General features: G+C 47.2%; 1 protein-coding gene across 1 annotated transcript; it reads left to right on the forward strand.

Moving 5' to 3' along the window:
- The first annotated feature begins 1,927 nt into the window (after positions 1-1,927).
- nampt1 (nicotinamide phosphoribosyltransferase 1) lies at positions 1,928-25,220 on the forward strand. The gene is made up of 11 exons (XM_007905146.2): positions 1,928-2,042; positions 5,551-5,707; positions 6,076-6,179; positions 9,459-9,587; positions 10,897-11,055; positions 12,063-12,199; positions 14,158-14,383; positions 14,708-14,827; positions 16,468-16,608; positions 17,192-17,326; positions 23,325-25,220. Exons 1-11 carry the CDS (start codon positions 1,989-1,991, stop codon positions 23,433-23,435), a joined length of 1,473 nt encoding a protein of 490 aa, XP_007903337.1. The 5' UTR covers positions 1,928-1,988; the 3' UTR covers positions 23,436-25,220.
- The last annotated feature ends 634 nt before the right edge of the window (positions 25,221-25,854 follow it).

The following is a 25,854-nucleotide window of genomic DNA, read 5'->3' on the forward strand; positions in this document are numbered from 1 at the left end:
CCGGTCAGTCGTCAGAGGTTTCCCAACTGATGTCAATCAACAAAATTGAAGAATGCAACAACAATAGATCATATAGTGGTAAGTGTTTTGGCACATCTTATGCTCTCTCTCAACAACAGGTTGAATTTAGACACTATCATGAAACAAAAACAACAACATTGCATTTGTAAAGCACCTATCATGTCGGGAGGACGTCCCAAAATGCTGAACAATCGAAAATCAGGACCCGAGTGTGAGTGTCGGTAGGGTTGGGATGAGGGAGGGCAGAGCAGTAGGAGGGCATGGTCGGCAAGGAGGGTCTTGAGTCGTGCCTTAAAGGAGGCAAGGGAGGGAGCAAGGCGAAGCGGGGTGGGATGGAGGTCCAAAGGTGGGGGCAGAGAGGCTGAAAGCCCAGCCGTCAACTGTAGGGCGGGTTGGGCGGGAGACATGGAGCAGTTTGGAGCCTGCTGAGTGGAGGGAGCGGACAAGTTGACAGGTGGTCAGCAGGTCAGAGAGATACAGGGAGCAAGGCCGTGGAGGCCTTGAAAGTGAGGACGAGGATTTTGAATTCTATCCTCTGGGGGATGGGGAGCCAATGGAGCTGGCCGAGGGTGGGCATGATTGGTTCACGGAGCCTGGTGCGGGAGAGAACATGAGCTGCAGTGTTCTGGATGATCTGCAGGTTGTGGAGGGAAGAGTTGGAGAGGCCGAGGGAGTTTCCGTAGTCGAGCCTAGAGGTGACAAATGCATGTGTGAGGGTTTCGGCAGCCTGAAGGGTGAGACAGTGGTGGAGTAGGGCAATGTTGCGGAGGTGGGAGAAGTCAAAGTGGGTCATGATACAGATATGCGGGAGAAAGGACAGTTGAAGGTCGAACAAGATGCCTAGGTTCCTGACTGGTTTGGTGAGGTGGAGTGTGCATCCGTGGATGCTGATGCTTCCAGTGCCTCTTTAAACAGTGAAAAGGCTTCTCAATGAACGTCAGCACAAGTCTTACCGAAAGCAAACCTCTCTTCACCCACTCACTGATCCATGTGGACCATTCATGGCTTTGGGGTCAGCCTGGCTCAATGATAGCGCTCTCACCTCTGAATCAGAAGGTTGTGGGTTCAAGCCCCATTTCGGATCTTGAAATCACAGTCTAAGTTGAGAGTTCAATACAGTGGTGGGGGTGTGGGGGGGTGCAATGTTGAGGTGAGACATTAAACTGAGGTCTAAGGTGGATGTTAAAGGTACCCTAACCCTAACTGGCACAATTCAAAAAGAGATGGGAGTTTCTCCCGGTGTCCTGGCCAACAATCTCCAAAATAAAAATTGGTCATTTGTTTCATGACTGTTTGCAGGACACTGCTGTGTGCAAATTGGCTGCTGCGTTCACTGACAAAACACACAGTTCACTTTACAGTATATCTTGTGAAGCACTTTGAGATGATGTTATATCAAATGCAAGGAATGTTATTCTGTGTAAACTGATCCTTCCACTGAGTGATCACAATGGGGGCGGGGCTAGGAGTGATTGACGGGCGGGGCTGTGAGTGATTGACGGGCGGGGGCGGGGCTGTGAGTGATTGACGGGCGGGGCTGTGAGTGATTGACGGGCGGGGGCGGGGCTGTGAGTGATTGACGGGCGGGGGGGCGGGGCTGTGAGTGATTGACGGGCGGGGCGCGGGGCTGTGAGTGATTGACGGGCGGGGGGCGGGGCTGTGAGTGATTGACGGGCTGGCGGGCGGGGCTGTGAGTGATTGACGGGCTGGTGGGCGGGGCTGTGAGTGATTGACGGGCGGGGGGCGGGGCTGTGAGTGATTGACGGGCGGGGCGGGCGGGGCTGTGAGTGATTGACGGGCTGGCGGGCGGGGCTGTGAGTGATTGACGGGCGGGGGGCGGGGCTGTGAGTGATTGACGGGCGGGGCGGGCGGGGTTCCCTCCCTCGCTCCCTCCCTCCCTCCCTCGCTCCCTCCTGTCCGCCGTGTGTCTCCGAGTCTCTCTCTGTCTCTGCCTCTCGGGAGTCGCTATGGACAGCCGCAACGGCGATTTCAACATCCTGCTGGCGACCGACTCCTATAAGGTGAGGCCGGGCCCGAGCCCGCGGTCTGTGACAGCTGAGGCCGGGGTTGGGCCTAGTGCTGGCGGAGGGAGGCCCGCGGTCTGCACACTGATGTCCTTTGTTGCCCAGACTGACAGCCCCATAAACATCCCGAGACACCAGTGTGTGCGTTCGCAGCCTATTGTCCAGTGTATATGTGTTAGCACTATCCATTAGGCCCATGTTACAGTCGTTATTGTTCTCAAGGTTTCTTGTTAACAGGAATGACTGGAGGGAAACGAAAGTGAAACCTCCAATTACTGCCTATGATTTGTGCCGAGTTACAAATTAAGTCTTACCTTTCACTGAACCGTATCCCCCCCTCAAAAAAACAATTCCAATTCCCAGGTTTGATGGTCTGCTTTTATTCTTCAACTGAAAGCAGAATTGTTGTGAAACAAAAACAAGAGAGCTGAGAAAACTCAGCAGGTCAGGCAGAATCTATGGAGAAAGGAAAGTGAGTCAACCTTTCGGGTCCATGACCCTTGGTCAGAATTGTTGTGTTGAATTATTGTTTTGCGTAGCTTGTAATAAAGTGAATATTACATGGATTACAGAATTATACAGTAGTGCACCAGTAATACCAAAAGTCTGAGATGTCAGTTACTGGAAATGAAAGTTAAACACCCACCAGATTAGGAAATTCATAATTTGTGCAAAATTAGCTGACTCAGGTTGAGAGCTAATTTTGCATGGATTGGGTGTTATTAGCTGAAGAACAGAACACTTTTCTCTCTTCACACAGTATTAACATCAGATATACCATTGCCAGGAGAGCCTTCAGCCACTCTGCCCCCAATCTCTGGAATTCCATTCCCCAATCACTCCACCTCGCCCCCTCGTTAGCCTCCTTCAAGTCCCACCTCAAGACCCTCCTCTTCAACCATGCCATTGGCCACCTCCCCTCCCTTCTCCTTCCCTGACCCCAGCTCGAGTCTGAAATGGTGTACACTGTCCAGCACCTTGGGACGTCCTCCCGATGCAAAAGGTGCTGTACAAATGTAATCTTGTTGTTGTGGTACAATTGGTGGCCCGAATTCTGGTATCTGGCCCGCCAGATGATTTCATCCAGCCCAGGACCATTTCCAACTTCAGGCTGCCCGCTCCTTCTCTCCCCGGCAAACCATCCTCTTGTGGCAGCAGTAGGAGCCTGCAACAGAGAGGACCCAACGCGGGGAGCGGGATTAATACTGGTCATTGCTGCAATCGGTCAGGAAAGCCCCCCCGAGCTGAGGGGATGGCAAGGTCTCCTTAACAGGATAGTACCAGGAATGAGGGACCTCAGTTATCAGGAGAGACGAGAGAAGCTGGGATTATTCTCCTTGGACAGAGAAGGTTAAGAGGAGACTTAATAGAAGTTTTCAAAATTATGAGGGGATTCGATATGGTGAACAATGAGAAACTATTTCCACTGGCGGGTGGGTCGGTAACCCAAGGACACCAATTTAAAATAATTGTTAAAAAAAACAGGGGAGGTGAGAAGAATGTTTTTACAGAGCGAGATGTTTGAATCTGGAATGCATTGCCTGAAAGAGTGGTGGAAGCCAATTCAATAACAGCTTTTAAGAGAAATAGATAATTATTTGGGAAGGACAAGTTTGCAGGGCTATGGGGAGAGTGCAGAGGAGTGGGATTGAACTGGATAGCCCTTTTCAAAGAGCTGGCACTGACGCAATGGGCCAAATGGCCTCCTGTGCTGTATAATTCTATACTGCTATGATTCTTACCAACCATGTTCCTCCCAACCTCCAGCTCCTGTCGCTGCCAGGAGAGGTCGGTTTGCCAGGGAGGGAGAGGGTGCCCGGAAGTTGGAAATAGTCTCAAGCCAGATGAAATCATTGTGATTGACACAGAGAGAGTGATTGAGAGAGTGTGTGTGTGAGGGAGAGGGGAATTAGAGAGAATAATTGAGAGAGGGAGAGCAGGTGTGTGATGGGGGGAAGAGACTGATTGAAAGAGGAGGAGAGAGAGTGTGAGAAGGCCGAGGGAGAGTATGTGGCAGAGAGGGATTGAGAGAAAGTGCATGAGATGAGAGATTGAGAGAGACAGAGAATGACTGACAGAGAGAAAGCATGAGGGAGAGAGAGAAACAAAGAGTGAGAGAGAGCAGAGAGAGAGAAGTGACGGCAGAGTTTCATGGTTCACTGACAAATGGAGCCTTCCTTGACTGCCGCTGTGGGGACCAAGGACAGACACCGAGTGACGTGACATGCAGTTTCCTCACAGAAAGCACCCTCTTCCCCGGTTAGAAACTCCTCTATGTCCTTCATCCCCTCCTCTCCCCCACCCTACCTCTGTGACCTCCCAACCTAACCGCTTCCTGTGCCTGGCAAACACCGGCTTGCTTCATGTCCCGTCCCCCCACCTGTTCTGCCCCACCATCACCATTTTGCCTTCTCTCTCTGGAGTCATCCCGCTCAGCTCCTGTTAACTCTGCAAGCCTAATGGGTAGCCTGGTCACAGCTAGACAAGCAGAGGGAAAGCTGGCCAGACGGCAATAGTAATAATCCCTTCAGAAAAAAAATAATGGTTTTGTGACGGCTGCAGTGTTTCGCCCCAAAAAGTACAAAGTCAATTCACTTTACAGTATATCCTGTGAAGCGCTTTGAGACGTCTCAATGACATGATGAGACGCTATATCAAATGCAAGGATTATATTTTTATCATAAGAAGCTTCCACTGCATTGCTGAAGGTGACATCCTTTGAATTAGATATATAAAACTGAATCCTACTCAGTCCGAGACAGTTTGCATGTGAAACTTATCACCATGCTTAGGAGTATCCAAACCAGACGGAGCGTTCCATGTATGCCACGTATACATAGAAGTTTAACCACATGTTATATGCACATTTCCCTTGAGGGATGCACTCTGCTTACCTAATCCCAGATAGTTGGATGCAGTTTGGTGAGAACCAAGCTTGGGGACACCAGAGTGTGCTTTGGGGTAACTTTAACCATCTAAAACTGCATAGCTTGCCATTGAGATTCCAGCTGCTTGTCCAGTTAGAACTATCCTACCTGTTAGAGCTCAGTGTGAACAGGAGCTGAGCGTGAAGAATCCCTGCCCTTACTCTTCCCTCCGAGTCTTGCCGATGAGCCAAAGTGGATTCAATTCTGACATTCCATTACTAAGCATGTCACCTTGAAGTAAGCTCTACTTCAAGGAGAACCTGCTTACCCCCACCAATGACCTTCCAGGTCCTGCGATGAGCAAGGCTGGCTGTGCTGTCATCAGCAGTGCCCTGCAATACTGCGGACCCACTTGGCTCAGGATCCAGTCAACTGAGACCACCACAGAGCTGGCTCAATTCCGACATTCTGTTGCCAAGCATGTTCACTTGAAGCCAATTCAGCTCCCAAGGAGACCCTGCTTACTATCCCCCCGAAGGAGGTATGTAGTCACTGTGAAGTGCTTTGAGATGCTTAAAACGTTGTAGGTGCTGCATCAAATGATAAGATTATTATTTCTCCTTTCTCCTTTTGGAAAGGTGACACATTATAAGCAATACCCACCCAACACAACCAAGGTATATTCCTACTTTGAATGTCGTGAAAAGAGACCAGAAGAAATGAAAAACAAGAAGGTGAAATATGACGAGACTGTCTTCTATGGTTTACAGTACATTCTGAAGAAATATTTAGCAGGTTTGTCCATCTTTCATGAAGTCTTTTGAAAGGTTTTGATTGCCTTTTGTATTTAAGAGTACCTTAGTGTTACAGCGCAAAAACAGGCTGTTTGGCCCATCTAGTGTATGCTAGTGTTTATCTCAACACAAGACGCTTAATCTAATTCCACTCTCCCTACTCATTTCCATATAATAATGGATTTCTTTTGGGAGTTCCAGACTTGTTCTGAGACGCTATCCCGAAGGGTGCTATATAAACGTAAGTTGGTGTTGTACCTCGTAGCTATGGCAAGATGCAGTTAAATGTTAGGCGCACTAAATTTTGCCCAGAATTCAAGACATGAGAATTGGCTTGTTGCTCTGAAATAAATGTCCTTCCTCCAACAGGCACGGTTGTGACCCGGGAAAAGATACAAGAAGCCAAAGAGGTTTATAAGGAGCATTTTCAATATGACGTGTTCAACGAGAGTGGCTGGAATTACATTCTGGAGGTAGGCATCCATTTAATTTGTTGAAGAATTTGAAATGTTCAGGAGTTTTCTAGGTGCTTGTGCCTGGACTTTCAAGAATAACATAAGAACATTCAGCTCCTCGAGCCTGCTCCACTATTCTACAGGGTGACCGAAATGTCTTATTTTTAAGATACCCTGTTATCTGAAAAAAATCATAATTTCTTTAAGATTGATTAGACATTGTAATGGTATCACGACTTTTTGGTTATCATGGATCCAACTTCTCCCTACACAAGCTGCAGACGATCTAGAACTCTGTAGTCCTCTCCCATACCAGACTCTGCGCAAGTCTTATCATTCAGCAGAATTTTGCTATTTGCCAAATCCAGGATCAAACAGTGTGGTGAATTTGTGACAAACATGGAAAGCAGCTCCAGGGAGGGAGGCTCTGACCTACACTGATCTGTCGCTGAGCACCTCGGAGGCGGCTTTACAGCGAGCACGTCTATTTGCCAAAGCCCCTCAGCTGAGGCCCTGGATTAAGAAGCTGGTGCTGAGTAAGCCTGGTACAGCATTGCACTTAGATCTCAAGAACATCAAGATGGCTGGCACGTTGCAAGCTGTCCTGTAAAGATCCTCCCACAGCCTGAAATCCAATGTCCATCAGATAGCTGATGTGAAATATCTGAGGCTTGGGGTGACAGCTGCTGGAAGGCATTACCTGGCATTTGAGTTTGTGAGCTCACATTCATCCATCCAGTGCATGGAATCCACCTTGATTGGTTTGGGGAGAAGTGAGCAGCTGTTGCTCCAACTGGTGGAACCATTGCTCAATGGGAAGGGATGTGTGTCCGAGCTGGGCATGAAATGTTACTCATGCACTTCATGCTGAGCTATGCTGTCCACCAGGAAACTCACTGCTATGCATAGTGAGATTATTGGATGTCAAATGATTATCGGATGATTCTCGGATATCAAATGAACTATCCTCTTTAGGGGATAACATAAATCAAGAAATATTCAATGAAGAAAATTTATTTTGCTGGCCAACCAAAAAGATTAGCCACCGCTGGTTTAGACTGTGAGCTCAATGTTCCAACATGGGGTCTGAACCCACAACCTTTTGACCCAGAGGCAAGTGCTATTGTTCAGTGCTCTGGGTCTTCAACCCCTTGTGAAGAGCTCTATGTAAATGCATTGTCGTTATTGCTACTAGTTGATCAAGACTCTTGTAAAGTTGCTCTTCTTCGTTTTTGATTCCCTGACGTGCCTTGGTCTCGGAAGTCGAGTTCCTGAGCCAGGCAAGTACAGCACTCCAGGACACTGTTGATGACAGACCAGCCAGCCTGCCTCATTGGCAGGACTTGGTAGAGCTGACCAGTCACTGGGGGTAGTTTTCCTATTTTTCCCTCTTTCATGCTCTTTTCAATTGCTATAATTGTAAATCAATGTCCTTAAATCATCTTCAGCAGAATTGATTTCTCACCATTTATCCTTTCATTATCTTGAGTATCTCCGTTACATTAACCCTGCTCGGATGGGACTGATATAAGGAGTTTCTCATTGTAAACAAATTACATTTGCATCGGCTTTTCACTTTGAGAGGACGTCCCACAAGGTGCTGGACAGTCAAGGATATATACCCGACTGGGGTTCGGATCAGGAGTAATGAAGGGCAGGGAGGGTGAGAGTAGGAGGTTGACTGAACTCGCGATTGAAGAAGGGGGTCTTGAGACGTGCCTTGAAGGAGGCGAGGGGATGGTGTTCCAAATAGTGGGGCTGAAAGGCTGAAGGCCTGACTGCTGATGGTGGGGCAGGCAGTGCGGTGGATGTGGAGCTGCCAGGAGACCGTTAAGCGGAGGGAGTGGACAGGTCAGTATGGAGTTAGCAGGTCACAGGTAGAGAGGAAGAAAGGCCGTGGACGAAGATTTTGAACTTAATCCAGTAGATCCAGGCAACGATAATAATAATAATAAATAATAATCCTTGCATTTGATATAGTGGTTTTCACGTCTTCTAGACGTCTTAAAGCGCTTCACAGAATATACAGTAAAGTGAATTGACTATATTTGTGGGCGAAACATGGCAGCCAATTGCTGCAACATAGTCGTGGATTTAAGTGACCAATTTTTTTATTATTGTGATGGGGGTAATAGGTTCACAGAGCTTGGTGCAGAAAAGAACACGAGCTGCAGAGGTCTGAATAATCTGCAGCTTGTGGAGGGAAGAGTTGGGAAGACAGAGGACCATGGGAGTTAGCATAATTGAGCCTGGATATGATGAATGGTGGATGAAGGTCTCGGGGTGGGTGGGGGGGCTGAACAGAGAGGCATTGGCGGAACTGGGCAATGTTGCAGAAATGGGGGAAGGAGGAACAGGTCATGGTACACATGTGGGGTATAAAGGACAGTTGAGGGTCGAACAAGTCGCCAAGATTCTGGACTGGCTCAGTGAGGTGGAGTGTGCATCCATGAATGGTGATGTTGTCAGTGCCCAAGATGTGGAGGCCCTGATGGGAGCCAAACAGGAGGACCTTGATCTTGTTGACATTCAACTAGAGAAGGTAAGCTCTCATCCAGGGCTTGATGTCTGACAGACAATCCATCAGGATAGCAGTGGTCCTGGAATCAAAGGTGGAGGCAGAGAGATAAGAGTTGTATGGCATCCACTTGACATGTGTAAGTTAACCCCATGTCTGCGGATGATGTCACCAAGGGGGAGCATGTAGATATTGAACAGGACAGGACCAAGGATAGAGCCCTGAGGAATGCCATATGTGACAGTGCAATGCCTAGAGGAGAAGCCATGGACACAATGGGATTCTGTCGGGACGGGATCAAATAGGTCCAAGGGTTTTCTTCATCTTTTGCAAAGGGCGCAATCTTAAAAATCATGCCAAAGAAGGTTACAGCTGAGGTTCGAAAGCATTTCCTCACACAGAGGATGTGGAATGCTTTGCCCCAGAAAGCTGTAGAGACTGAATCAATAGGAATATTTAAACAAGAGACTGGGGGAGTAGTGATATTAAGGAGTGTGGGAAAAGGGCAGGGTTTTGGGAATGAGCTGCCAAGATCTAATAAACTGGAGTTTATTTTGAGTTCTGACGAAGGGTCGTGGACCCGAAACATTGACTCACTTTCCTTTCTCCATAGATGCTGCCTGATCTGTTGAGTTTTCCCAGCTCTCTCTGTTTTTGTTTCTAATAAACTGGAATAGGTTGATGGTCTGAATGTCCTCCTCCTGTTGCTGCATTCCTGTTGTGGAACCTCTCTTATGAATGTGAATTATTTGAGTGGTTAAATGTTTTCTTCTTGGCAGAAGCATGAGGGTTACCTCCCAGTAGAAATAAAGGCGGTTCCCGAGGGCAGTGTGATTCCCCGGGGGAACGTCCTCTTCACTGTTGAAAATACTGACCCAGAATGCTACTGGCTGACAAACTGGGTGGAGGTAGGTCTAATTTCTCTAACCTAGTCCAGTCTTTTCAGTAATTTCTTCAGATTTATGTAGTTGTTATTTGGGGGGACATAAAAGAGGTGTTTTTGAGGCTAAGCTGGCTCCAAGGTGACATATTTGGCAACAAAATGTCAGATTTGTTCAACCATTTTGTGGTGGACTCTAGTCCAGTTCCTGAGCCAGTCAGATCGCAGTACTCCAGGGAACTGCTGATGTCAGCCCACTGATCCACAGGACAACAACAACAACAAGATTGCATTTATAGAGCGCCTTTCACGTCGGGAGGACGTCCCAAGGCGCTGGACAGTTGGGGCGGGACCCGAGCAGGGGGGAAATGGTCAGGGTGAGGGAGGGAAGGGAGGGAGCGAGGAAGGGGTAGAAAGTCGAGAGGGGAGGTAAAGGCACGGTTGAAGAGAAAGGTCTTGAGACCGGCCTTCAAGGAGGAAAGGGAGGAAGCAAGGCGAAGGCACTGGGGGATAGAGTTCCAGAGCCTCGGGGCTGTGAGGCTGAAAGCCCGGCCACTGATGGTAGGGCGGTTAGGGCGGGGGATGTGAAGCAGACCGGAGCCAGAGGAACGGAGGGTACAGGCAGGTAAGTAGGCGGATAGTAGGTTGGAGAGGTAGGAGGGAGCGAGGCCGTGAATGGACTTGTAGGTGAGGATGAGGATCTTGAATTCGATCCTCTGGGGGATGGGGAGCCAGTGGAGGCGAGTGAGGGTGGGAGTGATGTGGTCCCGAGGCCTGGTGCAGGACAGTACACGAGCTGCAGAGTTCTGAATGACCTGCAGCTTGTGGATGGAGGTGCCGGGAAGGCCGACGAGGAGAGAGTTCCCGTAGTCCAGCCTTGAGGTGATAAAAGTGATAAAGGACCACAGAATCCTCTCACTCAGCTCCTGTTAATTCTGCAAGCCAAAGCTCTTACAGTGGTCCTAGCTGGAGAAGCAGCGCAAAGTTTCCAGACAGTGCTTTCAATGGTAAGCTTTACAGTTTTAGCTGGTTGAACTCCAGCAGTTACTCCAATGTATGTTCTGGGATCCCCAAGCCTTGGTTCTCTCCAACCTGCATCTAATACTCTCCAAAATTGGGTGAACAGGCAGCTTCCTCAGGGAGAGAATGCACATTCCATTCCAGATAAATTCCCACACAAATGCTGAACTCTTGACACCTGTGTCAGTGAAACAAAAGCAATGCTTACTTTGCAGAAACCTCCCACCCCTTCCATGTCTATGGTTCAATTAAAGATCTCCCAGAGGGTTCAGACATTGCATGTTTTTTCATTGCTCCTCCTCATTTTTCACTTCCAGACATGCCTTGTTCAAACTTGGTATCCAATCTCTGTGGCCACCAATTCCAGAGAGCAGAAGAAGATTCTAGCCAGATACTTGCTGAAGACCTCCGGCACTTTGGAAGGACTGGAGTACAAGCTTCATGACTTTGGCTACAGAGGCGTTTCATCACAAGAGGTACACATTTCTGGAACAAGTTATGGAGTAGAGTTTAAAAAAAACACAGTGGTAAAACCAGGAAGAGGAGCAACTTTATTAGACTCTTGATTAATTGGTAGCATTAACAACAATTTGCAATTATATGGAACCCTTCCATGGGCTTGAGTCTCGGAGCACTGAGCAGTTGTCTCTGGATCAGAAGGTCATGGGTTCAGGCCTCAAGTCAGATCACAATCTGAGCTGACAGTGTAATGTGGGGGGATACTGTATTTTTGGAGGTGCTGTCTTTTGGATGAGACGTTAAACTGAGGTCCTGCCTGCCTGTTCAGGTGGACATTAAAGATCTCATGGGGCTATTAAAAAAGAGAAGAGAGTTTCTCCAGTTGTTCTGGACAATAGTCCACCAGATAAAATTGGTTATTCACTTGAAGGCTGTTTGTGAGATGTTGCTGTGCCCAAATCAGCTGCCCCATTTGCCTACAAATACACACTTTACACTAAATTCCGTGAAGCACTGTGAGATGTCTTGACGTTCTCATAAGGCGCTATATCAAATGCAAGGATTATTATTATTATCTGAAGGCATCACCTCCAACAATGCAGCACACCCCAGCCTAGACTATGAGTTTAAAGTCCCGACATGGGGCTTGAACCCACAACCTTTTGATTCAGGTGAGAGTGAACCTGGTACAGAACTGTATAGAACAGATCATACAATCCAATACAATTTACAATTATAGCACATTTCACCTTGGGAGGATATCTCAAAGTTCATTACACTGATGGCTGGATACCTGAGCTAGGTGGGTGGCAGCTGAAGAGGGTGAGGAAAGGGGAAAGATGACCAAAATTGCAGCCAAAGAATGCGTCATTTTTTTTGAATGTAGGGAGGGAGTCAAAGAGATTCTTAAGATGAAGCTGTAGATAGGATAATGGCCATCTGCGTGAGGCAGGTAGGGCAGGGGATCTTGTGGCAAACACGAATCTGTACCAACAATGTCTACACAGAAACAATTCTCTTTCAGACTGCAGGAATAGGAGCTTCTTCTCACCTGGTCAACTTCAAAGGAACGGATACGGTTGCAGGAATCACTGTAATAAAGAAATATTATGGAACCAAAGACCCAGTGCCAGGATTTTCGGTTCCAGCAACAGAGCACAGGTATCGCCTTTGAGATCAACAAGTTATTCAATCGTCAGGGCCTTGTTTTCCAGGTCTTGCAATTTCCATAAATTTGTATTTCAATCACTATGACTTTTCCAATCGCTTCTCATCACATCACCTCATACGAGTCTGGCTCAATTGGCAGAGCTCTTACCTCTGGGTCAGAAGTTCAAGCCCCACGTAAGAATTTGAGCTCACAGCCTTAGCTGTCACTCCAGTTCAGACATGCCCTCCGACAGATGAGAGGTAAAACCAAGATCCCGGCTCTGCCTGTTCAGGTAGACATTAAAGATCCCATGACTTTCCCAATTTCCTAGCCGACAATCCCGCAGATAAACTCATTATTCTTTGGCCTACAAAACCACAGAGACTATACTTTGCAGTAGATCTTGTGAAGCTCTTTAAAATGTCCTGATGTAAAAGGTGTTGCATCAAATTTGTGGATTATTAATTATTTCTCATTGAATTCATGGTCGGGTATGGGACCTTGCTGTGCACAAACTGGTCACTGCGAATGCCAGACAGTAAATCCCAGAGAATCATGGACATTTACAGAGTAGAAGAAAGCATCAAGTCTGCACCAGCTCTCAGAGCTATCTTTTAATCCCACTGCCCTAGGCCCATAAATTTCATATGTGGTATTGAGGGTGGAAATATTGTAACAGAATGAGATTAGGTTTGCACTGCAGATCTGAAGGCATTCGGATTGGAAGGTCTAGTAAACTGATGGAATGGGTTTGATGGACCTCCTCTCGTTCCTCAATTATATGAAACATTTAATGGTATTAAATGCAAGAATTATTAAAATTGACCCAGGCTCTAACCCTGGTCCTTTATCGATCTAGGTGTTATAATAATAATAATTCTTGGATTTGATATAGCGCCTTATCACATCTTTGAGATGTTTCAAAGTGCTTCACAAAATATACTGTAAAGTAAACCGACTGTGTATTTTGTGGGCAAAACGAGGCCACCAATTGCGTACAGCAGTGTCCCACAAACAGTCATGGATTGAGTGAACAAATTATTAATATTGTTTTTGAAGAGATTATTACTCCCGGAAAAGCAATCTGCCAATCAAGTAACACCTAAATTCCTACTTACTGCTGGGTAAACGGAAGCATGTGGTGTAAAGGAACTTGCCCAACATTTCACTGTACCGGGAATTGAACTCAGGTTCTCTCGCTTACGAGGCGAGTGCTCCAAGCACTTGGCATGATAATCCACGAGCACAGGGTTAGCTGCCTTGTGTGTTGACAGATTGGCCAATGGTGGCCAACCTGAGCCAAGCAGACAGAAATAACGATGTATCAGCGACCACAGGAAAAATGTTGAAATGACTTGTCTTAATTTCAAGAGGTCTCCTTTAGCTGGATCATTACTGTTAATTCCCATGAAAGCTTTGCGTAACAGTTGCATGTCCGTTCATGATCAGAAATGCCTGCTGGTGTTTGCGTCTGTGGCTTCCATCAAAAGGGGGCTAAGCCTCCTCCACCATTGTCGATCACTGACGGAAACCAGACACTTTTGGGGCTAGTCCCAACGGCTCTCTCCCTCTCCACCACCCTGCCATCTTGCGTCCCCTCCTTCCCCTGCCGGCCCCCGCCCTCTCGCGCCCCCCACCCTCATGCATCCCACCAGCCCCTGTCCTCGCGCGCATCCCGCTGGCTCACGCTCACCCCTCTGGGGCCCCTGCCCACTCGCACCCACCCCTCTGCTGGCCCCCACCCTCTCGAGTCCCCTCTCCGTCTCGTGCCCTGCCGGCCCCCACCCTCTCGTCCACTCCGCCCTCTCCCCGTTCCGCCCTCTCCCCCTGCCCCTCTATCCCCATTCCACCCCCTTCCTCTTTCCTGCTGGAGGCTAGAGCCGCTGTAAGTTGGCTTGGATGATTTTCACTCTTTTGTTTGCTGACGTGAAAGGCGCTATACAAATGTAATATTGTTATTATTGAGCAGCACAATCACTGCCTGGGGAAAGGATGGTGAAAAAGATGCCTTTGAACATATTGTGAAGATGTTTCCCACTGTGCCTGTGTCTGTGGTCAGCGACAGTTACGACATCTATAACGCCTGTGAGAAAATCTGGGGTGAACAGCTGAGGAGTTTGGTTGAAAGGAGGAGTCCTGGTGCTCCACTTATTATCCGGCCTGATTCAGGAAATCCCCTCGATACCGTTTTACAGGTATTTGCTTTGTCAGCTGTCTCCACACTGACTGGAAGCAGCCAAAGTGTGGTCGTGGAAATGGGTCATCAGCAAATTCAAACTGGCAACAGCGCTAATCTCTCTCTCTGTCTGACTCATTCTCTCCCTTGACTCATTCTCTTACTCATTGTCTCTCTACATCTCATCTCTCTCCCTCTCTGTGTGTCTCTCTCTCTCTGTCTTTTATTGTTTCTTTCTCTGACTCTCTTTCTGATTGGCTCATTCTCCCTCACAGTTACATTTACTTTAAAACTAATTCTGTCAGTTGCTGTTATTAAATGGCAGAATCTTTTGCTCTAATAGGTCCTTGACATTCTTGGGCGGAAATTTCCAACAACTGAGAACTCCAAAGGTTATAAATTGCTGCCTCCTTACCTGCGGGTCATTCAGGGCGATGGAGTGGACATACACAGTCTACATGAGGTATGAGCACCCACACTGGCACGGCACTGCTCACAACGGTCTGTTCATGTGTAGAAACATCTACTTAGTCTACAAAGGAGACAGCACGGAAATAGGCCACTAGCTCCAACCAGTCTGTGTCGGTGTTTATACTGCTCCATTCCTTGCTCCCTCCTATTCCCTTCCATTCCCCTCCCTCATGTGAAGGTCTCATTTCCTTTTGAATGCATCAAAACTATCTGATTCAAGCACCTCTTCAGGGAGAGTGTTCCACAATCTGATGACCCTCTGCTTTAGGTAGTTCCTCCTAAATTCTTGTGAATCTGCTAGTAACTATTTGTGTCCCCTAGTTACAGACTCTCCAACCAGCGGAAACTGCTTATTCATGTGAACCTAATCTAATCCTTTTATAATTTTAAACATGTCTATTAGATTCCCCGCTCTCCCCCCCCCCCCCCCCCCCCCCCACCAAAAAAATCTTGTCTCTAGTGAAAAAGGGCCCAACCTAAATAATCTAACCTGACAGCGGTAACCTGGCAGCCCTGGGATCATCCTCATAAACTTGGGAAAATCTCCCCTCCTTCGCCTCTGATGCCCTTTCTTTGCAAATCTATCTGGAGATAATTGAAATCACCCAGAATTATAACTTCTGTTTTTCTCCCTTATATGTTGGCATATTTCTTCTATGTACTACATTTCCACTGTTGGGTGGCCTGTAGCTTACCCCCAATACCGTGGCCTGTATTTCAAAATTCTACCGCCTGTATCCTTACCCGCACCAAACTCTGTAGCCCTCTCTATGCCAGGCTGGACTGGCTTCTTGTACAGAACAGATCAATTTCAAAATTTTTACACTCGGTCAAAATCACTTCATGCCCTGGCACCTCCCTAGCTCTCCAACCTGCTTGCACCTCACTCCACTACCTACATTCTCCGTTCAGCTGGCTTCAGCCTCATGCTTGTCCCTCGTACACTCCAATATCAGCGGCTGTGCTTTCAGCCACTGTGCCCCAAAACTTTGGAACTCAGTTCAACCATTTTGCCTCCTCATTCCTCATCTTCAGATCTCACCTGAAGATGTTCCTCTTCTGCAGTGGTCTCCCCAGCTCGGCATCACTCAGTCACTGTTAAGCACTCCGACATGCCACTCCGGGTGAAGCATTTCATATAAAATCAAGTTGTTGATGTTGTAGATTACTCCTTATTTTGTTATTGGATCGGCCATGAATCACAACCCGCGGCTTGGTGATATCTCGAACTAGCACTACACAATGTACAATTCAGGATTCACAGAATGTGAGACAGACACTCAATCTCCAGCACCTTCAGATTGTGGGCCTCCTCTTCTTCAGTCTTCTCATCCTCCTACACTTCCATAGCTCAGGATTGAGGTTGCCTCACCACTATTTGACTTGCCTGGGTTCTCTGCTACTCTTATTTAGTAGATTCTGGACCACAGCATCTTGCAGCCTGTTTCACTTTGGGTGACTACCCCAAAGTACTTTTCAGTGATAATAGGGATCCCTGAGTAGGAAGGAACGGATTGGGGAGTTCAGGATGTCAACCAGATGCGCTGTTCAAAACTATGAAGTCCAACAAGGTTTTCAATTGAAGAATGAATCTTCCTAAAAGTAACAAGCTTTTTTGTTTTAATGTTTTAGATTGTACAGGGACTGGAAGAAAAGAGGTGGAGCATTGAAAACATTGCCTTTGGATCTGGGGGTGCTTTGCTGCAGAAAATGACAAGAGACCTTCTGAACTGTTCATTCAAATGCAGTTATGTAGTAACCAACGGCCAGGGGGTACGTTTAGTCTTACAAAAACGTGGTGGGGGAGGGGCAGTGCTGGTGTAGGCAGAGGTACTGCTCACACACCAGGATCTCACTGGTTAGAATGCTGCTTTGTGCTGAGTTTGATGCTCTTAAGCTATTCAGGGCTGTATGAGTTGGCGAAACCAGCCAGGGATCCTGTTTCTGCTCCCTCTGCAATGCCCTCTACTGGATATATGCCTGTGTATCTGCGTGTGTGTATCATTCGTGTCTATTATGTATGTATCGTGTGAAAGAGACAGCTGGATGGGGAGAGGTCAGGCTCGCCGGTGACGTCCTCTACAGGCTCGAGCTACCGACGCTCGCTGCTGAGGCTCACATGTATATAATGGCCACTCAGGTGGCTACTGGAGAACAAACCGCTCCCATGGAATTCAACGCCAGAGAGGAGATCAGGCCAGGGGCAGAGGGGCAAATACCCTCATTGAGGGGAGGGAAGACACATCTCTGGCACAAACTGATGAGTCCTTAGTCACAGTACGAATATCTAATTGTAATCTCCCTTGTTAGATTGCACCAATTAAGTGCAGCAGAACTAATTTGTTCCTCTCTTTAGATGAATGTTTTCAAAGATCCTGTCATGGATCCAAACAAGCGATCTAAAAAAGGCCGTCTGTCATTGCATCAGACCTCCTCCGGGCAGTTCATTACGCTAGAAAAGGGAAAAGGGGAGCCTGAAGAATATGGCCCGGTAAGTTGATCTGTGCTAGATTCAGGTCTTATTACAATTTTTTTTTTTTTTATCTAAGCATTAGATGAGAAGCAATTGTTTGCTAAAATGTACCAGGTTATTGTGTTATGCAAATGGGTGAAGACTCACAGAGCTAAGAACAAGAGAAAAACAGAAAACATCTCTGGCAGACATTTTTATAGCATTTTGTCTCAAAAAATGTCGCAAGCCTTGTTATCAATCAAGCATGTTGCTGAATTGGTACAATATAATTTTATTTATACAGCACAGGGTGAGAACTGAAAAAGTGGGAGCCAGGTAGTAACGACAGAGCGATAGAGTTGGGTGTCATCCGCATACATGTGGAAGTTAATCCCATGCTTGCGGATGACATCGCCGAGTGGGAGTATGTAGCTGTTAAAGAGGAAAGGACTGAGAATAGAGTCCTGAGGATTGCCAACGTGACTGAGGAGAAGCCATTTGAAAAAACAAAGAAGTGATGCTGGGACAGGTAATAATGAAACCAGGAGAGGACAGAACCTTGGAAGTAGAGCTGATAGGAGCAGTGGTGGAGAAGGATTGCGTGATCAACAATGTCAAAAGCGGCAGAGAGATCAAAAACAATAAGGCAGAGATGGAGAGAACGTGATTGGTAACTTTCACCAGGGAAAATTCTGCAACAGTTTGCACACAGTGCAAATGTGCCTCAAACAGCCATGAAGCGAATGTCCAATTCTATAGAGGTACAGCTCAGAAACAGGCCATTTTGCACCCACCTACTGCTCCGACCTACTATCCCCCTACTTAACTGCCCGTACCCTCCGTTCCTCTGGCTCCGGTCTGCTCCACATCCCCTGCCCAACCGCCCTACCATCGGTGGCAGGGCCTTCAGCCCCTAGGCTCTGGAACTCCATCCCCCAGTGCCTTCGCCTTGCTTCCTCCCTTTCCTCCTTCAAGGCCGGTCTCAAAACCTTTCTCTTTGACCGTGCCTTCAGCTCCCCTCTCAACTCTCTACCCCCTCGCCCCCTCCCTTCCCTCCCCTCACCCTGACCAATTCCCCCCTGCTCGGGTCCTGACCCAACTGTCCAGCGCCTTGGGACGTCCTCCCGACGTAAAAGGCGCTCTATAAATGGAATCTTGTTGTTGTCCATTTTGGCTGGTGTTCGAATTCAAGATCCTCATCCTCACCTACAAGGCCATTCACGTCCGTGCACCCTCCTACCTCTCCGACCTATTATCCTCCTACTTACCTGCCCATACCCTCCGTTCCTCTGGCTCCGGTCTGCTCCACATCCCCCGTCCTAACCACCCTCCCTTCGGTGGCCGGGCCTTCAGCCTCTCAGCCCCTAGGTTCTGGAACTCCATCCCCCAGTGCCTTCGCCTTGCTTCCTCCCTTTCCTCCTTCGAGGCCGATCTCAAGACCTTTCTCTTCAGCCATTCCTTCAGCTCTCCTCTCGACTCTACCCCCTCCTCGCTCCCTCCCTTCCCTCCCCTTGACCATTTCTCCCCTGCTCGGGTCCCGAACCAACTGTCCAGCGCCTTGGGACGTCCTCCCGACATGAAAGGCGCTCTATAAATGCAATCTTGTTGTTGTTGGTGGTGTTTCCACTCCACACATGTGCCTATTCTAGATCCCATGTTGAGTCCCATATCCCGGCTTTTCCCCACATCCCTCAACTTTATTCCCTCTTAACCATGTCTTGTTTGAATGTGCACATGGTTGCTGCCCCAACCATTGACTGTGGCAAATACTCCACTCCCTGTGTGAAAATTTTCTCCTAATCTCTGTTCTAAACCTCCCAGTTCTGATTCTAAAACTATGCCCTTGATTTCTAGATTCCGACCACTGGAAATAATCTTTCCCTGTCCACCCTACCTAAGGCTCTAATCATCTCGATCATAAACCCCTCTCAGCCTTCTGATATTGAAAGGAAAAAAACAGTTTACCAACCTTTCTCTATAACTGCATTTCCTCATTCCAGTGCAAGGTGGAGTCCTGTAGCACATTGGTTAGAGCACTCACCTCCAAAGCAAAGGGACTTGGGTTTGATTCCCGGGCAGGATGAAACGTAAGGCAAGTTTCCTTACCCCACATGCCTGTTTACCTAGCAGTAAGTAACCCGCTAGGGTTGTTAGTTGATTGGCAGATCGCTTTTCCGGAAGTAATAATTCTACAAAAATATATATTTGAATTATTTGGTCAATGACTGTTTGCAGATACTGCTGTGTGCAATTGGCTGCAGGTTTCACCCACAAGTATAGTCAATTCATTTTACAGTACTTTCTGTGAAGCGCTTTGAGCTGTCGCGAAGATCTAATTATTATTATAATGTGGCCTAGCCATCGTTTTGTAGAGATTCAACATGACCTCATTATCCTTGAGGTATTCCCCTTGCTATAGATTCCAAGACCTCATCGGCTTTTTCTAATGACCTAGCTCACTGCCTTCAGTGACCTGTGAATCTATGCTCTGAGATCACTGTTCATCTACCCCTCTAAGATTTGTCGCTTTTAAGTTATACGTTCTTCCTTATGTTTGTCATCTCGAAATGAACTACTTCATATTTTTTCCCGCTGGTTTCCATCTGTCACTTGTCTGACCACTCAGCCATCCTATCAATTTGATTTTGATTCTCCTCAGTATTTATTATTCCTCCCCTTCTCTCCTCCCTAAACCTCACCTTCCACATCACCTCACCGACCCACAACCGTTGCCACCCCCTCGACCTCATGACCTTGCCATTTCCAATCTGTTCCATCACAGACAGGGCCATCTTGGACCACTTCCTTATCTCCCCTCTTCCAATCCCTGGCCCATCACAGACAGGGCCATCTTGGACCACTTCCTTATCTCCCCTCTTCCAATCCCTCCACCATTTTTTTCTGCCATTGGAAAAAGCTTCCCTCTCAGTCCCTCAAAAATGCCCTCTCTTCCTCAGACCTCTTCTCCCTCTGTCCCTCCACCCACAATGTTCCTGATGCAGACATCAAGCTGCTCCACAACCTTGAACTCCCTGGATTCCCTGAAATGCAGGGCTGTTTGAAAACCTACCCACTCCCCCAAGTATAATGGTCACCTCCATTCACTTAAAACACAAACCCAGATGCTCAAGCACAGATGACAGAAATCCGGCTTCACGAGTCACCTCCAGCTGTGGCACAAGAACCTCCGCACTTACCGCCTCTCCCTTTCACAGACCAAAACTGACTTTTATTCCAAAGTCATCCTGGAGGCCAAAAACAATCCAAATACACTGTTTTCCACTGTCCATCACCACCTCTGTGCACACCCTCAAGCTCCCTCTATCCTCTGCCTCTGGCTCCTCTTCCTCCTGGATCTCTGCCGCAGTCGACACGGTGGCCCACGCCATTCTCCTCCACCGCCTCTCCTTCCTTATCCACCTTAGTGGGACCTCGTTCCCATGGTTTCAGCCCTACTTAACCAATCGCTTCCATTTAATGTGGCTTGTGGTTTCTCCTCCCGCCCCCACCTGGTCACCTGTGGGGTACCCCAGAGCTCCTTCCTTGCCCCGCTTTTCCAAATCTACATTCCATGTCTGGCGATGTCATCTGCAGACATGGAGTAAACATCCAAATGTATGCGGATGACACACAAATCTACTTTGCCTCCTCCAGTATCGACTCCAGGTCTGCCGATGTTCTATCAGCCTGTTTGGCAGACATCAGGGCCTGGATGAGTGCAAACTTCCTGCAGCTAAATGTGAACCAGACTGAAGCACACTCTTTGGCTTCCATCAACGTCTTCACTTCTGTGGATCTAAACTCCTCAACCTCCCTGGGATCTCCCTCAGACTCACCGAACCAGTGTGCAATCTAGGCATCCGGTTCAACCCCCAGCTGTCCTTACTCCCCCACATCCAGTCCCTGACCAGGATTGCCTTCCTCCACTTCGGCTACATTGCCCGCCTCCAACTATACCTTATCCCAAATGGGGCTGAAACTCTTGTCCATGTGTTTGTCAACTCCCACCTTGATTACTCAAATGCACTCCTCGCTGGTCTCCGCAGCTCCACTATGCAAAAAATCCAGCTTATTCAGAACTCTGCTGACTGCGTACTTACCCGGACCAAACTCCATACCTGTCTTACCAGTTCTGGCCAGGCTCCACTGGCTCCCCATCACCGAATGGATCAACTTCAAGATCCTCACACTCATGTTCAAATCGCCTCACTCCATGGTACCTCCCTATATCCGACCTCCTCACTCCTCAATCCACCACCTGGCAACTCCGCTTGACTAGCACCAGCCTCCTCCTGCTTGTCCCTCATACCCTCCACTCCATCATCGGAGGTTGCGCTTTCAGCCAATTCACCCTAAAACATTGGAACGCTCTCCCTCAATCCCTCCGCCTTGTCCCCTCGCTCCCGTTTTTCAAGTCCTGCATTAAAACCTTCTTCACACAGGGAAGCGTGCCAGAGCGCTTGACAGTGGTGGAGCGTGATGCTGAGCCAGGGGAAAGGGGAGCGAACTGTAGCCACAGTCAAATAGGAAGGTCTTCAGACGCAACCCAAAGATAGGGAATGAAAGAGCAAGGTGGAGGAATAGATGAAGAGTGTTCCAGAGTTTCGGGGTATAGTTGCTGAAAGCACGGCCACCAATGGTGGAACGGAGGGAACAAGGCACATACAGAAGGCAAGTCGAACAAAGGCAGTGAGTTGGTGGGGGGCAAGCAGGTCGAAGAGGTAGATAGGTAGATGCCAGTGCATAAAGGGATTTGAAAACGAGTGAGGATCTTGAAACTGATCCATTTGGCGATGTGGAGCCTGACTAAAACTGGTACAGAGAATACGGGCGGCAGAATTTTGGATCCTGTGCATGGTGCAACTGGGGACACCGGCAAAGAAGGAATTTGAGAAGTTGAGTCGGGAGGTGTCAAACGCATGGACAAGTGTTTCTGCTGCGTCTGAGGTAAAGTACGGTTGGACGCAGGCAATGTGGCTGAGGTGGAGGAAGCCGGTCCTGGTCAGGGACCGGATGTGGGGAATGAAGGACAGCTGTGGGTCAAAGAACCTGATGCCGATGTTGCGCACTGGTTTGGTAAGTCTAAGGGATAGGCTGGGGAGGTTGAGGAAGTCAGAGCCGTAGGATAGAAGGCATTGACCGGAGCCAAGGAGTATGGCTTCCATCTTGTCAACACTAAGTTGTAGGAAGTTTTTGCTCATCCAGGCCCTGATGTCTGCCAGAGACGAGCCGAGAGAACATTGGCGGACCTGGAGTCCCAGCTGGAGTAGGAGAAGTAGATTTGTGGGTCATCTGCATACATGTGGAAGTTTACCCCATGTCTGCGGATGACAGTGCTAAGAGGGATGAGTCTATGGATGAGGAAGAGTCGGGGGCCAAGGTTGAAGCCCTGGGGTACACCAAAGGTGACCAGGCGGGGGCAGGAGGAGAAACTGTTTGTGGAGATAAAGTGAGCATGGGATTTCATGAAAATCATGTTTGGTCAGCCACATGTCTGACACAGGTGGAAACTCATCACCCTAATTAAGAGTTTTGCCCACAAAATATATAGTCAATTCACTTTACAGTATGTTCTGTGAAACGCTTGAAGACTTCTCAACGACGTGATAAGGTGCTACATCAAATACAAGGATTATTATTTCCAAATCAAACTGGGATTAAGAGTTCCATATATGTATTGGAAATGGAAATTTCCCTGAAATGAAATACACCCTCTATCCCAATGGGCGGTCAGGGGTTGGGGAGAGGTCAAAAAGGTCAACTTCTGGGTGCTGCTATCATCACTTCCTGCTCTTTATATACATGAATTGCTTAAGTCATTTGTACATAAGAAGTGATATTAGTTACATTTCCTATGCACAGCTTGCATGCTGCAATGTGCAGGAGCGACTCTAACCCTACGATACAAATCACACATTTTTTGTGTGTCTCGGTTGTGACCCGCCGGCAGAGATGGTGCAGCAAGCTGACAGTTACAACAAGGCCAGGACCTCCCTGTATTATGCTAATGACATGTCTCCATGTTGTGTGTTGCCAGGACTTACTGCACACCGTTTTTAAGAATGGCAGAATTGTGAAGAGTTACACCTTCGACCAAGTTCGAGAAAATGCCACGTTAAAGAAAAAAGATCTTGAAGAGCTCCCGTGACGACGTGATTTCCACGAGATTGTAAACATGTCTGCAATGAGTGGCTCATTGCGTGTGCATGTGTGGATGTGTGTTTATCCTCAGTTGTGGTAACTTGAAACAAATTTCTAGAACCACTTCATGCTGGATCGTGTGTAAGGACACAGCAAATGAGTCAACAAACAAAAAGCCCCAATGTTTCCACCGGATTGCTTCAGTTCGACCCTGGGGTTTGTGACAACTGCCCCCCCCCCACAAACACACACACCCACAACCCCACCCAGACAAACCCTCCCCTCCACACACACAACACCCCCCACACACACACACACCCACAGACTTCCCTGCTAACCCCCCCAAATTTCCACATGTAAGTGGGATGCATTTAGTTTGAAGTAAGTTGTTTCGTGTAGATACTCTTAAGCATAGTGATGGGTTTCCGCATGTGTCAGACACCTGGCTGACCAAAAAGAAAGCACCCTCCCCCATGCACAGCCCCCCGTGACACACTTCACACACACACACACACACAAAATAACCCACTAACACACACACACACATAACCTCTACACAAACTACCATAGAGTAACTCATTTGGATACTGATTATCTGCTGCCTGTACAGTGAGATGTAAATGGTTGAGAATCATACACAAAATTAGGAATTATGAAGATGTGCAAAAAAAAATTTGCTTCCCATGTTGACTGCACCTCTCATTACAAAGGACATGCTGAGAAACACGATTAGAAATGGGCCAAAGTTGGGAAATATTTTAAAATATATTTTTGATGTGTATATAATATATGCCTTTATTCAAATTTTTTGTGTTTTAGTATTCAGGAGAATATTTCTTTTTATGAGGTTCTGATGTCTAATTTGAATGTGGAGGCAGATGGAAAGATGGAGAAACTACAATCTTGTTTGTAAGTGTGGATGGACCATTTGGAAGCCTGGCCCTCTTCTGCTCAGCTTTTCCTTTTGGAAGGAATGATCCAAGTAAAATACTTAATGCTGTAGTATTCCCCCCCCCCCCCCCCCCACCAATTTACCTGCTAGAATTGTAGGGGGTTTCAACAGACCTTCACTTTTAACACACCAAAAGAAGCTGTCACAACTGCCTTTGCAGGTACCAGCCGGGATTCATATCAAAAGTCGGCGATTGTGCTGCTCTAGTAAATAGATGTTAATCAGACTTGCAATGTATTTGTTCAGCTCACTAATCCTTTCATTCACAACCATTTCACTTCTATCCCCAAACCTAACCTTTCTCAAATCACATTTAACCCAGTGCTTTTCATTTTTGCCTTGTTTGTACAATTTATTTTTGCCTCGTTTGTAAAATTTTAAATCCCATTAATTTTAAAAGTAGTTGCGGTAAGGCTTGAGATGCTGGGAACTTGCTGTTTATTGTCACCCTGCACAATAGCTGGCTTTCAGGGTAGTGTGTAAGGCAGGGATTCAGGCTGGAAAGATATGTTAAATAGGCAAAAAAAGACAAAACAGTAGAATCAACCCTTTAAAAAATGTCCCTTAAATTCTTAAAGCTGCTGTGGTCAGTGACATGCTTGATAGTGTATCTATGTTGTATTTCATGTCCCTAGAATTTTTGAAAATATTAGGTTTTTTTGTATTCCCTGTTGTGACAAAACTCCAAAACATTACATATTGTTCCTTAGACTATGCAATAGGATTGTTTTATAACAATGCACAGAAAATACTATCTTCTATTTATCCGTACACCAATAGCTTCACAGTTCTTCACACCATAGGCAAAATCATGTGAGAATAAACCCATATGCTAATTAATTTGTGTTAACATCATTTTTGTCTTCCCCACACCATGACCCACAAGTAAAGTGCATGAATAGAGGGAATTCAGTCAAACTGCTTTCAGAGCAGATTTGCAGGTGATTTGTCTTCTGTTATCTCAGACCCAGTGCCGAGAGGAGAAAATCAGGGGATACAAATTGATCTCAGCCACAAGTTATTCAACAGAGAAATAATCCTTGCATCTGATCCAGTGTCTTTTGCATTAGTGTAAAACTGTTTCACAAGATACACTGTCAAGTATTAGTGACTTTATTTTGTGGGCAAGCTTGACGGCCAATTTGTGCACAGCAATGTCCCATAAATAGCTAAGAAGTGAATTACCAATTTTATCTGGGTGACACCGGGAGAGAAACTCACTTCTCTTTGAGGATTGCCATGGGTTCTTTAACATCCACCTGAGCAGGCACAGAGGGGAGTTCAACGTTTCATCTGAAGGATGGCACCAGCCACAAAGCAGCATATTCCCAGCAGTGCATTGGAGTGTCACGTTATGAGTTCCAAATCCTGAAGTGGGGCTTGAACTCACAGCCTTTTGATTCAAAGGTGAGAGTGGTGCTACAAACTGAGCCAGGCTGACACCTCTTGGAACAAGTGAGACATAAATGCAATT

The sequence above is a fragment of the Callorhinchus milii genome, unplaced genomic scaffold, assembly GCF_018977255.1.
Source record: "Callorhinchus milii isolate IMCB2004 unplaced genomic scaffold, IMCB_Cmil_1.0 Scaffold5, whole genome shotgun sequence".
Lineage (NCBI taxonomy): Eukaryota > Metazoa > Chordata > Chondrichthyes > Chimaeriformes > Callorhinchidae > Callorhinchus > Callorhinchus milii.

Coding starts and splice junctions, on each gene's coding strand:
- nampt1 (XM_007905146.2), top strand. CDS start 1,989: ATGGACAGCCGCAACGGCGATTTCAACATCCTGCTGGCGACCGACTCC. Junction 6,180..9,458: donor GCTGGAATTACATTCTGGAG/GTAGGCATCCAT, acceptor TCTTCTTGGCAG/AAGCATGAGGGTTACCTCCC. Junction 11,056..12,062: donor GAGGCGTTTCATCACAAGAG/GTACACATTTCT, acceptor ATTCTCTTTCAG/ACTGCAGGAATAGGAGCTTC.